At 46.5% G+C, this 16,304-nt stretch overlaps 1 protein-coding gene and 1 long non-coding RNA gene across 7 annotated transcripts in view; both read right to left on the reverse strand.

The window, feature by feature from the left end:
- SMOC1 (SPARC related modular calcium binding 1) overlaps positions 1-2,860 on the reverse strand; it is a 135,112-nt gene extending 132,252 nt beyond the window's left edge. For all 3 annotated transcript variants that reach the window (XM_045522162.2, XM_045522161.2, XM_045522160.2), the window contains exon 1: positions 2,474-2,860. In XM_045522162.2, coding sequence (XP_045378118.2) covers positions 2,474-2,569 — 96 coding nt within the window. In that variant the 5' untranslated portion in view covers positions 2,570-2,860. The remainder of the gene's footprint in view (positions 1-2,473) is intronic.
- A 2,670-nt stretch (positions 2,861-5,530) lies between these two features.
- On the reverse strand, positions 5,531-15,292 carry LOC123618852 (uncharacterized). 4 transcript variants are annotated; one of them, XR_012507473.1, is made up of 5 exons: positions 13,672-15,292; positions 9,458-9,539; positions 7,897-8,079; positions 7,121-7,279; positions 5,531-6,939 (listed from the first exon to the last, which is right to left on the reverse strand). It is a non-coding gene; the product is annotated as an uncharacterized LOC123618852 (long non-coding RNA). The 4 variants fall into 4 exon arrangements; XR_012507475.1 differs by having other exon boundaries at positions 6,810-6,939; positions 7,121-8,079; positions 13,672-13,797; positions 13,904-15,292; XR_012507474.1 differs by having other exon boundaries at positions 6,810-6,939; positions 7,121-8,079; positions 13,702-15,292.
- Positions 15,293-16,304: the final 1,012 nt, after the last annotated feature.

The raw sequence follows: 16,304 nt of genomic DNA on the forward strand, positions 1-16,304 counted from the left end.
ACCCAGCTGGAAAAGATGCCAGTTCTTAAGCCTCTGTCACTCAAAAGATTAACAGCAGAGACCCAGGAGTGCCCAAGGGAATAGTGCCACAGCCAGATGTTTCTGCTCCTCCTACGACACCACCACTCACAACCATGGCCACGTTTCTGAGGCCACCAAGAAGCGACAGAACTGCAGTCTTCTGGGTTAGGTTGAAACTCAAAGACATCACCCATTAGCAATACAGGCACCAAAAAGTGCCATTAATAATGATTTCTTCAGACTCTCCTGATGCCCATTTAACAGGAACCGCATCACTGGTTGGACGAACACTCCCTGCAGCTGCTTGGTGGTGTAGAAAGCATATAATCTGTACATCCATATAAACTGGGATTTGGCTCCCACAGCTACGGATGCACCATGACTGTTTCAGGCAAGGCTTTTAGCCTCCCTGAGTCTCACTTGCCAAATGATACTAAAAAGACCCACCTTCTCATTCTTACAAGCATAAACTATCAAGGAAAGCACCCAGCCCGAGGGTTCATAAATGTATCTCTTATTGGGGCCTATAAATGCATTCAGGTAACCACATGCTCAAGACAGCATCTTCCCTTTGGTACTTTCTGAACATGTGTGTATGTGTCAGAGAGAAAGAGGGAAAATGCAGCTGGGACACATACAAACCTATTTACAGTTCCTGCTTATGTTCCATCAGTTCAATCAAATTAATAAACAAAGGAAGCTGGAGGGAAAAGTAACCAATGTCCCTTTCCTCCCCCTTACGTACCTAGCTTTTCCCCTAAGAGCTGCTTCCTCCAGGGTCGGGAGTCAAGGAAGGAGAGCCATATGTCTTGAGATGCAAGACCTGCCCGGCAGCAAGCAAGCCCCCCACCATTTGTCTCCGGGCCTCTCATGTGGGCGGGCATGCAGATTTCACTCGGGGTGCTCTGGTCTGCATCTCTGTCTTGACTGTTCCTAATTATTGGAGGGAACGCTGTGGCTCTCCTGACCTCGGAGTTTAAGAGCTGGGAGTCTGAATATCCAACCAAGCAGCTTCATTTAAAAGGCATCCTCATCTGCATCCATAAAAGTCACTCCCGGAGCCCTGACTTGCCCCAGCTTTGGGAATGCCTGCTGTCGAGGATTTATGACACGCCCTGGATCTAATCGACTGCACTTTAACTGCTGCTGTTGCACATCTGGCCATAAAAGCGAGGGCCGGCCCAATACGGGGACAAACACTTTTCTTTCCTAAGTGGCTGCAAATCTGATCTCACAGTGATAGCTGGGCTTGCATGTAATCATTCGGCATCTGGGCAGTCATTAAGGCTTGACAAGCTTTGCAAGGCTCCCCCTCCCCCCAACACATACGACAGCTATAAAGGTGATTCTTATGTAGCAAGAGCTATGAATGAAGAACCTGCAATCTAAACAGGTGGCAATGGGCTAGGCCGACCAAAATCCAGGAAAGCAAGAGTTGGTAAAGAAGCCAACCTTGTTTTCACAAAGATCTCAGCTACTTTTTCAGGGACTCTCATGCTGACGGTGGAGGCAAGCAGCTATCCCGAGAGACAGCTCTCCTGACATAAGCTAATTCTTGGCCAGAGATTGTCTGGATATTTTTGGTCAAATGAACCCCTGGGTGGTTTAAGAGTACATTTTTTAAGGCAGTGGAATCCTTCATTAGAACAATTGGGGTAAAGGGAGCAATAATCTAGCCCAGAAATGAACACAATGCTGTTGGTTCCAGGAGATTTTACAATGCTCTGGACAGCCTGTCCTGTGCACAGAATTGGCACGTTTCACATAGTTCAGGACTCCAATCGGACCAAGGTTCAACAAGTAGTCCAAACGCCCGGCCCCGAACGCCAGGGAAGAGACCCTAGAACACTGCCAGCTCCTCTCCACCAGCTGCCCACAGCTCCCACCTCTTCCACTCCTCCAGAGCTGTGCCCAGCAGGAGGGAGCATTAAAATTATCTGCTATGGGTTTTACGAGCAGCGATAGCTTTTTAAAACAACAACAACACAAGGTCCTTGTGTGGCTCTCGGGTAACCTAAAACCCTGGAGGCAGAGCTCCCCCCCCCCCCCCCTCCTGCCAAGAAAGCCAGCGCTCCGGGACCGCGCGCAGAGTGAGACCACAGGGCAGCCCTGCTTGGGCGGAAAATGAGTCTCTCGGATGCAGGAGGCTCCTCTAAGGGTCCCGGAGCAAAATGCCCTGCAAGAAAACACTGGGAAAGAGAACCCACCAGAGACAGTCGTGGGGGAAGGGAGGAGGCAGAGTCGGTGCTGCAAGAAAGAATGGGGTGGCGGGGGGGTTGGAGGAGGTGGGGGAGCGGGCAATAGGAGAAAATTTTATTTCAACAACTTGGCCAAGAAGACCGCAGGGACGAGGTCTGACACTTCCCTTCTCCTCTACCCAGCCCCTGAGGGATAAGGGCCAGCGACCTCGGTCTCCCTCCGCAGGTGGGCACGCGGCTGGGGGCGCACTTACCCTGGGGCCGGTGCGGTGGCCGCAAGCCGGGGACAGCTGCACCAACACGAGCAGCAAGTGTGGCGCGAGCAGGCGGGCGCAGCGCGCGGGCAGCATAGTGCCAGGCGGGCCGGGCAGCAGGCTGCGGGCAGGGGTGGCGGGCTCCGCGGGGGGCACGGCCGCGCCTGCTTTTCTGCTTTCCTGCCTTCCTTACCCCCGGGGCCCTGGCTGCGGCGGGCGGCGGACCGCGGGCCGCGTCGGTACGGCGCGGGCTCGCTGAGGCTGCGGTCGGAGCGCGCGCTCATGAACCGCCCCGGAGGGGAGCTGAGCCGGAGCGTGTGCTCTGCGCGGCGCGCTCACCGCTCGGCTGGGCTGCGGCGGCAGCAGGTTGGATGCCAGAGCCCGGGCCATGGGAATTCCCGTTATAAACCCCCGGGAGGGGCGGGGCGGAGCCCGGCGGCTCTGATTGACGGGCCAAGAGGCCCGTGGCAGCCGCCCCTCTGGCAGGTGAAAGCCAATGGGAGAGAGGAAAGAGAGGAGGCTCGTGGTCCTCCCCACCGAGGAGCGACACTCGGTGGAGTGGGCTCCAGGAGAGACTGAGATAAAGAGAAACTTTCTCTTGGCGCTTCAGTCCGAAGAGGCCTACGAGAGCTCCAGTCGCCTAAATATACCAGAATGCCCACCCGGCTAATGGTAACACCTTAAGCGCTTACAGTTTTCAGCACGAGTACACGAGTTGTCACAGCGGCCGGGTGAAATTGGCAGAGAAAACACTCCTAGCCCCTTTCTTTCAGATGAGGGTAATAGGACGCGGAGGGGCTGAGAAATCTGCTTCCTCTCTGCATTAACACCAAGGACAACTGGAAAATCGCCAGATCACCCGCACAGAGCGGGCTGTGATTCGCGTTGGGAGTGGGGAGCGAGTGCATTCGCTACTTGCAAACAAGTTTCCAGCGGGTGACATACCAAGTCCTACAGCGGCTGCCCCGGGAGCAGAGTCGAGGAGAAAGGGGAAGCATTTGCTGGTTATCTGCTTGCCAGGGGCGGCCCCTGTGGGTATGGGATGATGCTGAATGATGCTGACCTGTGGCTCCGTTGTGGATCTGGGATTGGAACCCAGGCGTCCTGGCGCCTGGCCTCAAACTGAAAGGCCAACACGTAGTCTCTCTGTGGCCTAGGAGCCCTAGGAGGAAAGGTCATAGGAGACCTGGTCTCCCGGTGCGACAAGAAGGAAGAAAAAGCTTTGATGGGAGGGGTAGTCTGTGGGTGCAAAGACCACAGAGATGGGTTAGAGGAGGGAGGGAGACCTCTCCTGGGTGACCAACCTACTTGGGAACCACAGCCTACCAAAGTGTCCAGCAGGATGTTGGAAGGCTCTACGCAGGGTCATCCCCAGGGGACCATCTTGGAAATGGTCACAGACACATCACATCAGCTCCTCAGTGGAGGGAGACAGTCCACTGCAGTCAACCCAAGAAAATTGTGGTTTATCTTCAACCCTTAGTGTTTATTTTCATTGGTATGGATCATTCACTTCAAGGGGAGGAGTAATTTTCTCCAACCAAGCTGCAAGCAGCGCCAGGGCTTAACTCCTCCTTCCTGTGGGCCTGAGAGGTCCTGACAAAGGTTAACTATGCTCCCCTGCAGCTTCTCTCCTGGATTGTATAAACAAGCTTCTGACCCAACTCCTGCATTCAGTTTTGCCCACTCCCCTTGCCCACCACTCAGCCTCCACCAGCTGCCAGTCATCCTTCTAAAGAGCAAACCTGAATCACTACTCTCTGCCTAAAAAGCTTAAACTCTCCCCAGCGCCCTCAGATCAAAAAAGCCCAGACTGGATGATGGAACAGTAACAAAGTACTGGTGGTTCTCCAAAAAAAAATGAAGAGCTGCTCTAAGAGAATTGCCTGTCTTCCTCTGCTGGAGCTAGTCAGGATGGGTTCAAATCCAGGGTCTGCCACCTAGTGGTATAACCTTGCAAGAGTCACCTTACTTATCTAGGGTCAAGTTTTCCCCTCTGTAAAATGGGGATAAAAAAATAGTATCCACTTCATGGGTTGTTGGCAGGATTGAAGGAGATGGAGTATATAAAGCCCTTAGAATGGGTAAGTTATAAATATCACCATTTGGCATGTGAAGAGGGTGGGACAAATGCCTCTTCTCATTTTAGCCTCAGTATGATCCTGTGAAGTTAGAGAAATCCAACTTTACAGGTAAGTAAATGGATACTCCGTGGGATTGAGACTTGCCTGGCCTCATTTGGCTGGTAAGTGACAGCAGAGATTCAAGATCAGGTTTTCAGACTCTAATTCTGCCTCTGTCACGTGATAACTGCAATGTCCAATTGCAAATGCCATAGGGTTCCAAGGTTCCTGTGTGCTCATTGGGGATTTTTTTTTTCAGTGGCCTGCAAAGGAGCTGAGATTCTGAGATTCACTGAGCTTCAGGGAAGGGTATGGAAACAGCAAGGGTCAGCCCTTCCTGGAAACAGCCCTTGTGATCTGGCAACCTGGGAATTTGCCCAGCTGGACTTGTGACACTTACCCAGTACACCCATGCCCCAGCACTGAAGCACTGACATCAATTTCCCTGTGCCTGCCTAGGTGCTCCCCCATGAGGGGCTGGGTAGGATGAAAATGTTACCACTGGGCTCAGCAGGCTGACAAGTTCGTGCTGACTCTACCACCTGGCCACATGCACCGCGTCAAGCTGGTTAACTTCCTTCTGTAGCTGGAATTATTGAGAAATCTATTGGAGTGAGTAAATATCCTTGAAATGGCCCCCCAGTATCTGGCAGCACAAAGCGCCCAGGGAACAGACATTGCAATAGTCCTTTCCATCCATAACACCCTGGGCTGCTCTCCAGCCAGAAAGCTTATTTCCAAGTGGTCGCTGGTCCAAAAATCTACATTATTCTGGATTTCAACCATGTCACTTAGTTTAAAATATGAGCAACTGCCTTCCAGTTACTTTGCTTAGCAAGTATTTTCTTTCCTTCTGGTTGGCATGCAAGGCCTGTCGTAACTATGGCCATCATTCAAGTGATGCATTTTCTTCTCCTGACTCCTCCCAGAGAAGCCCAGAGAAGGTTAGAAATTCCAGAGAACTGCTAGTCCCAAACAGCATCTCTCTGCCAGGCTCAATCGTCTGATCCAAGTGAAAAAGTGAAATTGACAAGTTCCTTCTTTCCCTGGGGGCCAAGCTTATGGTCCAAAAATAAATCTAGCTCTCCTGGCACCTGGTCTGTCTGGTTTTCAGCCATGCTCCTTGTCCTGTGGGACTTCTGTTTGTGAAGGGATACTTCAGTGAAGAAAAATAATACTTTATATCCCATATTGAGGGCCGAGGGCCTTGAATATTTAGGAGTAGCTAGGAACACCCATTTCAAATATATCTGTTTCTGTATAGCCTAGAGGAGTCTTGTCTTGAATTCAGAATAGAACCTTTCTATTCATTTTAACAAGCATTTGGATGCATCTCCCTCTGTGCCCAGCACAATGCTCATTATTATAAGGGATCTTTGGATGCACTCACAGCCCTCTGAGAGATTATAATCTAATTTAAGACATGGAGCAGACAGATACCTGGAGACCATATTTAAGGGCAAAGCCTGCAATGTGTCTTGGGGACTCAAAGAGCAGGGACCCACTATAAACCTAATGGGCAGGAAAGGTCTTGGGAAGGTAGGTCTTGAATCAAGCTTTAGAGAAAAGTGCTTCTATAATATAAATATACTTAATTTATGTTTGCTTCACCTGTGACACCAATACCAACAGAGAAAGGTGAGTGGTGTCTAATCAGAACTCCTTTCAAATATACTACTGAGCTCAGGAGCCTGGGACACTAAGAATCCTGGGTTCTGCTTCTGGATTTATGATAAACTTGCTGTAACATTTAGCATTGGGCTGAGGTAGGTATTATTTGTCCCATTATGCAGATGAGATTCACCCATAGAAGTTAATCGTACCAAGGTCAGTTCTTACACTTTAAATATACAAGGCAACTCACACGCACACGAGAAAGAGTAAATATGTGAGGTAGGTAATGGATGTTTAATTAACTCGACGGGGGAAATCCTTTCATAATGGATACATATATCAAATCATCATGTTGGACAATTTAAATCTCTTGTAATTTGTCAATTATACCTCAGCCAGGGTTACGGTCATCTAAGGCTGAAAAACCCACTTCCAAGTTCACATGCATGGTTGTTAGAAGGCTTCAGTTCTTCACTGGCTATTGGCTGGATACCTCCATTTTCCTCCACCTGAGTCCTCACAAGATAGCTGGCTTCTCCCCAGAGCAAGTGATCAGCAAGAGAGCCCACGATGGAAACCACAGTCTCTGATAACCTAATCTCAGCAGTGATAGACCATCACTTCTGCCATATTCGATTGGTCACACAGACCAACCTGGTACAATGTGGAAGGGACCACATCAGGGTGTGAATACCAGAAGGCGGGGATCAGTGGGCGCCATCTTGGAGACTGACAACCACAGACAGTGAAAAACAACTTTGTTAGAATTGTTAATAAGAATTTAAATATAATAAACCCAAAATTTTATTCTACATTTTCCTAGTTTTGAAGGTAACATACCTGAAATAGACAACAAGCTTTGACTGAAACCATTCACTCATCAAATATCATGAACCTGGAACATACTCACCTTGTAAATATGGATTTCAGATTTCAAATGTATCTCTAATTGATCTAGCTTATCATTCCTTATGGTTCTCCAGTTTGTATTTGCATCATCAAAACAGTACTTTTGAAAGCTTTAGTGGCTCATAATTCTGTTGAAGAGAAGATGGCCATCTCCTTTGCTCTGTAATTGCAAACATTTTCATTTTTCAGATTTAAAAACATAATTTAAAATCTTCAGCCCAACAAATATTTTCATTTCTACATCATCTGTTTCCTCTTTGCATACACACCTGTCTTCAACATTTGCTCATTTACAAACCACTTCAAGCAAATTTTGTTGCACAAAAATATGAAAGATTAATGAATATTTTTATGTCTCTTTTGCAAAATAAAAATGTTCAGGCTCTTGTCACAAAATGTTGTGTAATTAAGTCCATCTTGTTAAGTGAATAACTAGATAAAAAAAAACCATATGTCCTTTTTGTCTTTAAAACTATATTCTTAATTCATTGATAATTGAATTAGAGAAAAAATCATCTAGGATATCATCATCTAAAGATTCACAGGCTAAGATTTCTCTTAATTAATTTCGCTACCATCATTTGTTTATATTCTAGAACACTGTTGCTTCTTTGGATTCATCTTCTGATTTAGGTAATAATTGTGAAATCTCTTCCTCTATCAATTTTTTTCTCATTGCCTTTACAAGCACAAAATGAAAATTTCAGAATTTTCAGTTCTATCAAATGAAAGCTAAAAGCAGACCACAAAGATGGTGTCTCCAGTCTTCTTTTATACCTTCTTGGAAAATGATATAGTATTTTAGGCAGTGAATTCAGAAATCTGAAGGATGATAAAATGATGATTTGTGACACTGTTGCACCATCCTTCCAGGTAATTCCATCATTCTTCAGTTTTCTTATTATGTTAGTCTTTTTCAGCATAGTTGGGAATAACTGATGAGTAATGGTAAAATAACTCCTAGGATGACAAAATAACGAAGTGTTTCAAGATATAAGAAAAAAATAAGATCACTAAGAACTCATAATGTAGCTTACATTTATTTAAGGGTTCCCATGCACCTATAACATAATGGCAAGATAGAATGAATTTTAGTCTATCTTTAAAAAATAAGTTAATTTTATCTTTGTGCTTTGAAAGATATCTTTAAAAGACTAAATGTCAAGAAAGATCTTTTCAAGAAAAGATATTTGCGAGAAATGCTTTATAAAAGATACAGTGCATTAAAAAAAGATCAACCAAAATTGAGTCCAGTGGAACCCGGATGGTATTAACATACCTGATGCAGTAGATTTGGGAGAAGTGACACAACTGACAGGACTTAAAGCAGACACCATTCATGCCGCACCCACATCCCCTCAGCACACAAGTTCCCCAGCATCTTCCTAACGTCACAGTGCCTCTTTTTTCTGCCCCAGGGCGTCCTCTGCCTACAGGTGCCAGCTCATCTTTTGCAGACGGTGAGCTGGAGGTGTCTGGAAGGCAATACCCCACAGGTGCAACCAATGCGGAACCAGAATTAGTGGGTAAATCCCAACTTCCTCACCCCCCAGCAAGACAATTCTGAGTTGTGTTCCACAGTCTCTCAGTGGGTCCCCAACAGGATTAAGCCCCAGTTGCCCACAGCAGTAGCCCTCTCATTAATGAACCATTAGCTGGTATTTTCCCCTTCCTTGTTGTACTTCCCCACTCCCTCACTGTGCTTCCTGGATCACCTCCAAGTAAACTACTTGCACTGAAATTCGTCTTAGAATCTGCCATTGAAGGGGAAAAAAAAGAATATGCCATTGAGAGAATCTAAACTAAGACACAAGGTGAAACCACATCATGATAAAGCAACTGCAACTCTAAAAATCAATCATAGGGCTCTTCTTGCTCTACCTGGAGGCCTCATGCAGAACAGAGCAGACTGGGCTGATGTAAGCAAGCCAAACAGAGAGGAGACTAGTTAATGATGGCAGACGGCAGTTTAGGAGAAAGAATGCTTTTAGAGGTCATTAGAATAAGGAGCTGTCTAAAACCATCAGAAGTGCTTTCTCCATTTAACAAAAAGTTGGAATGGGCTCCTGGGGTGGCAGATGGACCATCTGATCTCGTTTAAGAAACTTCCTGGGGCGGTGGAATAGTCCTGGGCAGGGAGACGGAGGAATTGGATTCCAATCCAGGCCTCTCCGAATTCAACTGCCATCTCTACCAAAGAGGATCATAAAGTCTTCACAGCGTTGCTGGGACTAATAAGTAAAATCATGGGTTGTGGTAGGATGCTCTGTGGTTTTCATCGTCTTTGGCAAGGTAACTTGCCGGCTAGCATGAGGTGCGGGCAGGGGTGGACACACACCTCAAAGCAGATGGCCTGTGTCAGAAGAATCACTTGAGTCCCCTTTAGTCATGTACGTGGAGGGTCAGCAGGCATCAGTGTCCTGGGAAAAAGAGTATAACAAGCCCTTTTTTTAATTTTTATTTTTTTTTAATTGAAGTATAGTCAGTTTACAATGTTACGTTAATTTCTGGTGTACAGCATAGTGATTCATTTATATATTCCTTTTTATATTTTTTCCCAAGGTATTGAATACAGTTCCCTGAGCTATACAGTAGGACCCTGCTGTTTATCTATTTTATATGTAATAGTTTGTATCTACAAATCCCGAACTCCCAATTTAACCTTCCCACCCCCTTTCCCCTCTAGTAACCATAAGTTTGTTTTCTATGTCTGTGAGTCTGTCTCTGTTTTGTAAATAAGTTCATTTGTGTCCTTTTTTTTTTTTTTTTTGATTACACATATAAGTGATATCATATGCTATTTTTCCTTCTCTTTCTTGCTTGCTTCACTAAGTACGACAATCTCAGGTCCATCCATGTTGCTGCAAATGGCCTTATTTTATTCTTTTTTATGGCTGAGTAGTAGCAGCCCTTTTTTGTGCTGTAAGCAGCTTTGCTCCTTTAGAGGAATCTGGCCAGTGGAGAGGGAGAGGGACCCTGGTTCTGTGCAGGCAGGGGCAGGGCTGAGGTCTTTGTGACCCACACCCTCTTGGAGCTTTACACCCCAGGGTGGCTGTGTGAGTGAACCAGGCAGGACACGTGGAGAGCTGGGCCCCTGGGGCTCAGGTCCAAGACGGGAAGCCCATGGGATTATGCGTGGCTGAGGGTGGGGAGAAGACACCAGCCCATCTCAGCACCTGCAACAGCAGCAAGATCAGAAGAGAATTCAACCTCTGTCCTCGCCTAGACCATATTCTCTCCTCTTCAACACGTCAACTGGCCTCTTCCTCTCACTGAGGTTGACCGTGATGATGTAGCTAAAGTGACAAAACTGTCCAACGAGAAATAAGTATAAACCTAGCAGGTTTTTTCCACAAGCTTTCCGTGTATATACATTTTAATGGCTTCTATTTATTGAGCATTTAAATATACCAAACACTTTCCAAACATCTCCTTTCATCCTCATGACAAGCTTACTATCCCTGATATAATCCCCATATTTCAGAGGTGGGAACTGAAACTCAGAGAGGCTAAGACACTTTCCTGTGGTTACAGAGCCTCAGTGGCAGAGGTGTTTTCAAACCTGAACATGTCTGACCCCTAAGCCCGTGTCCTTCACCACTAGCCTGTGTTGGAAGAACTGGACGACCAGATGAACCTTTCCCGATGACACAGTCTAAAGGCCCAGCTGTCACCAGAGGCAGGAGCCTGGCGGTCTCCATGGGACCTACATTCAAAGTTAATGGTGCAACCAGAGGGTGGTGGCCTCTGCACAAAGCGGCATTCAGGAAGGTTCTGGAGTCTGAGAGGCAGGGCAACACCAACCACAGCCTCCTTCTCTAGGATGCACTGCCTGGAGTCACAGCAGGTGTGGCACCCAGGTAAGGAGGCAGGCTGCTCTCGGCCAGGAACACTCCCTGACTGACACAAGGTCACTGTAGCTGGCCCCAGCCCTTCGAATTTCATCCTTCCAGCAGCCCACCATCCTGTGGTCCTGTGTCTGTGCCCTGGATAATGCCTCTCAGCTGGTGCCATCTCTCTGGCCAGTGAGACCACAAACATCTTGAGATTAGAGTCCATATCTTCTATTTTCTGGCTTTTTTATCCTCCCCATAAGGTCAAAATCCATGCTCAATCACACTTGTGAGTTAGGCCATTTAAATGGCCAGATGACACTGAGGTAAAGGACTACAGGGCAGCCAAATTGACTAAATTCTTTTAAAATTAACCAGGATGAAATGCAGATTAAGGAGAAATCATTTGCTATTACTGTTTTCCCATGTGAGAGGTGTATTTTCAATAAGAACATGTAAAAACTCTTTGGACATATTTCACTCCTACTTGTGTGCCTTTACCAGATGTCTTGCACAATTAGACATCTGTGCAAAGACAGAAAAGTTTGCATTTGGATGCATATATTAGAGGCAAGAAATATAACAGTTAAGGGTCCCAGTTTGGGAGGTGGACAAAACTAGATTCAAATTCCATCTCTGTGACTTGCTGCCTGACCACGGACAAGTCATTCTACCTCTCTGAGCCTCAGTTTCCCTATTTATGAACTTGTAATTAAAAGTGCCTTCCTTGTTCACATTCATTAGGATGACCATTATTTTAGAAAACAAAAAAAGAAAAAAAGTAAAGAAGCATTGGCAAAGATGTAGAGAAATTGAAACCCTGTGCATTGCTGGTGGGCAAGTACAATGATATAACTGCTGTGGAAAACAGTAGGGCGCTTCCTCAAAAAAGTTAAACTTAGTATTACCATATAAATCAGCAATTCCATTTCTGGGTATATATATCCCACAGAAATGAAAGCAGGGACTTGAATAGATATTCGTACCCCTGTGGTCAGGACAGCCTTAGTCACAATAGCCAAAAGGTGTAAGCAACCCAAGGTCCATCAAATGAGTGGATAAACAAAACGTGGCATATGAGTACAATGGAAAATTATTCTACTTTAAAAAGGTAAGAGATTCTGACACATGCTACACCTTGAAGACATTGTGCTAAGTGAAATGAGCTGGACACAAAAGGACAAATATTGGATGATTCCACTTAGATGAGGTACCTAGAGTCATCAAATTCAAAGACACAGAGAACAGAATAGTGGTTTGCCAGGGACTGCTGGGAGGGGGAATGGGGAATTATTGTTTAATAGATACAGAGTTTCCATTTAAGGAAATGAAAAAGATTTGGAGATAAGTTACAGTAATGGGTGCACAACAATGTGAATATACTTAATGCCACTGAACTATACCCCTAAAAATGGTTAAAAGTAAATTTTATGTACAGTGGAAGACTATTCACCATAAAAAAAGAATGCAATCTTGCTGTCTGGGACAGCATGAGTGGACCTTGAGGGCATTATGCTAAGTGAAATAAGTCAGATAGAAAAAGATAAAGACAAATAAGCGAGATCACACTCATCATAAGTATGTGGGGACTCTAGAAACAACAACAAAACCAAGCTTATAGATGCAGAGAACAGATTGGTGGTTGCCAGGGATGGGGAGTTGGGAGTGAGTAAATGCTTAAAGGGAATCAAAAGGTAAAAACTTCAGGTAATACAATAAATAAGTCATGAGGATGTAATGCACAGCATGGCCTCTATAGTTAATAACACTGTATTGTATATCTGAAAGTTGCTATGAGAGTAGACCTTAAAGTTTCTCACCACAAGACAAAAAGATTCTGCAGCTCTCTGTGTATGACGATGGACATTAACTAGACTTGCTGTGATGATCATTTTGCAATATAAACAAATATCAAATCACTGTGCTATCCACCTGAAATTAATATAATGTTGGATGTATGTCAATCATACCACAACTTTTTAAAGGGAAATTTTCTGTTATATATATGTTTTGCCACACACACAAAAAATCTTCCTTGTAGTTTCACAGTGAGGGCTAAATAAATTAACACTGGTAAAACAGTTGACAGTGCTTGGCGCAGAGTAGTGGTCGCTAAATTGTAGATATCACCATTGTTGGCTTTAGTCCAACCAGTGGCGGGACAACAGGGGCCTGGAGAGTCCTAAGCCCCAGAAGAACCACAGGATGAAAAGAGAAGGCCCTGGAAGAGACTAGGAGAGGAATAGATCTGCAGGCCTCTTGTGAAAACACGGCCAGAGCAGGGTTGCCAGAAAAACACAGGCTGCCTTGTTAAATGTGAACATCAGATAAACAATTTTTTCTTGTAATCAGTATGTCCCCAATACTACATAACTCTGTTTTATTGCAAGGGACAGACTAATATTAAAAATGTATTCATTGTTTATCTGACATTCAAATTCAACTGGGCATCCTGTATTTTTATTGGCTAAATCTAGCAACCTTAGGCCTGAGGCACGACTCATCCTTCAGTCCTTGACACTGAGTCAGTCTATGATGATGACAGATCCTAGAATAACCTGGTATCTAAAAATCTGGACAGGGCATCGTTTGGAGGAGGGGCGGGAGGAGAACAGAATAAGATTCTTTGTTTTATAAATGTATTCTTTCACAGCTGAGGTCCTATAAATAGCAAGCTCTCCCCACAGTCTCAAAATAGAAATTCATTTTTAAAACTTACATTTACAGCCCCAATTTTGAAGGAGCCCACCTGTCCAAGTTTGAGGTGGTACCAGCCATCGTCCCCAAAGCTGTGGTTCTCCTGGCTTCTGAGATCAGGGGTGGGGGTAACACCTACCACGGTTCACTGCAGACAGAGGGGTCCGGTTGATAAGGCCAAATCACCACCCTGGGCCCCAGGCTCTGGCCTCCTCCCGGCAGGGTCGGCTTGGACCGGCCCCAGCACCTCCTACCCAGGCTGCTGTGGCTGGCTATTCCCACACAGAAAGGGCGGTCGAAGAGTCCTCTGAAATGTCAGCAGAGACCTAAAAAGGGCTTTGTCTATGTAAAACCAAACACAATTCCCCGGCCTCGGCCCTAAACTGATTAAAAGCTGGAGTCATTCGTTTTGTTTTGAGAAGTGCCAGGGTTTTCTGCCCGCGGTCCCCCCTTCCCTCCTCACTAGTTCCAGCTGCAGAGGCACATCAGTGTGAAGGACCACACACCAGCAGGCCCAGCGGTGCGGAGGCCTGGCGGAGATTAAACCCCAGGCGGCGGGGAGGGCACCCCACCCCCACGCAGAAGGGGCGCGGAGCCTGGAGCGGGGAGTTCAAGGAGAGAGCCCTCCCGGCGGACCCGGATCGCGTTCACCCCGGCCGCGCCCCTGCTCCATCCCACCGTCAGACCCGGGAGGGCGCAGAGGCAAGTCCGCGGGGAAGAACTGCCCACCGCACAAAACGTGGCCAGACGTGGCTTCCCTCTCGACTTAAAAAAAAAAAAAATTAACCAAATTTCTTTATCACACAACAAACGTAATTTGGGAGGAAATCCGAGGGACCGAAAGGAGGCAGAGTCTGGGTTTTCGTCTGGGTTCCACCAGCTCACGGGGCGACCTAGGACCATTTGCCCCAGCTAGGCCATCTGTCTGCCTCGCTCTCCAACCAGGGGGGCTGCGAACCAAGACTGAAAACCAGTAAGACGTGTGACTGGGTTATTTCCTTTGTCCCACGCAGGCCAAACAGGACTGGGTCTGCTCACTTGTTTATTGTCTGTCTCACCCAGCAAGATGCCGCGAGCTCAGCGCTGGAGACCCACCGGGCAGCCAGCACGGTGCCAAGCATCAACGCTGGTCCCTACGTGGTTTCCGTCGCCTGAGTAAAGGATGGAAGCCGCGCTGATGAGGCAAAGGAGAGCTGCCCTTCCCGCCTAAGCCAACCTTTTCTCTTCCCTGTGGTGTTCCCCCAGGATCAGAGGGGACTTTTTTGAGTGCTTGGGGTTCCTGAGCTGTTTTTCTCACACCAAGTTCGGAAGCTGATGGAGGTTCACCATATGGTATCCGGCACTGGTATCGTCCTCCTTTCTTCTTTGCCTTTGGGACCCAGTGTCCTCATCAACAACGCCCATACCCCACCTGCCAAGCGCCCTGCCAACAGAATGCCGGGGTCAGAGGTTAAAGGAAATTAAAATAGGGCAGAAGGTGCTTGAGGGAGGAGGCCAGAGTTTCTGGTGGGCCTCAGAACAGAAACAGGCCTAGGCTCAGTGTCACACAGACATGTGTGTCCTGGAGAGGACCAGGAGGACACCCACCCCCACAGGATGATTTCTGGTGCTTCCCCTCCCCCCCCATGACATAATGAAAAATCCATGTTAAAATCTTCACATGTGATCTGATTTTTCAACACTTTAATTGGATTAATAGAAGCCGGGAAAATAGTGAGCCCACGGCCCTTCCTCCCCAGGGTCCCCCCTCCCCCCCACCCCTTCCCTCTCCCTCTCCAGTCCTTTCTGCACCCCTCTCCCTACTCCTTCTCCTCGCTTACCTCTCTATTCCTAGACTGACTCGTCTTTATCCTTCCAGGCTCTGCTCCCATCCACACCTCCCTCTCTTACCTTCCTTCCAGCTCACTCCCAGCAGCCTCTTCCTCTCTGTGGCAGTGGGGCACTTTTTTTTTTTTGGTGGGGTGGGTGGCTCCAGTAAAATTTGCTCTTTCTTCCCTAACTGAAGGAAAAGCAGTCCCATCACTCAAAACCCTGGTGAATGGAATATCTCCAAACACCTGGGGAATGGAATGTGTCTAAAGAAATGCCATTTTATTGCGTTCTAGAATATACACTACCTACTGAGAGTTACAGGAACAGCACTCAAAATCTTTAACAGATATGAGTTAAATATAACTAGTATATTGGTTATTAGCATGCAAGTGTTACTGTTAAAGGCCCTTGTTCTTTTTTTTTTTTTTAGATTTTTAGTTTTTTATTTATTTTTCAGGGGGATGGGTAATAGGTTTATTTACTTATTTATCTACTATTATTATTTTTTTAATGGAGGTACTGGACATTGAACCCAGGACCTCATGCATGCTAGGCGTGCACTCTACCACTGAGCTATACCCTCCCCCTAAAGGCCCTTATTCTTGAGGTGACTTTTCCAGACATAATCTGGGCAATGGCACTGCCACCTCATTTTATAATAAATATGGTTAAACTACAGAGAGGAAAAAAAACACCCTACACTGTTTCCACGATTGTGTAGTGAATGGCTGTGGGGCGCTATATCCTTAGCAACAATGAAATCCTGTGCGGCTAAAAAGCTCTGGACAGGCACTCCCCTGGGTCCCAGTGCCTGTGTGGCGCCCAAGACGAGCTCACAGTGAG

Source organism: Camelus bactrianus, chromosome 6 (genome assembly GCF_048773025.1).
Source record: "Camelus bactrianus isolate YW-2024 breed Bactrian camel chromosome 6, ASM4877302v1, whole genome shotgun sequence".
Classification (NCBI taxonomy): Eukaryota; Metazoa; Chordata; class Mammalia; order Artiodactyla; family Camelidae; genus Camelus; species Camelus bactrianus.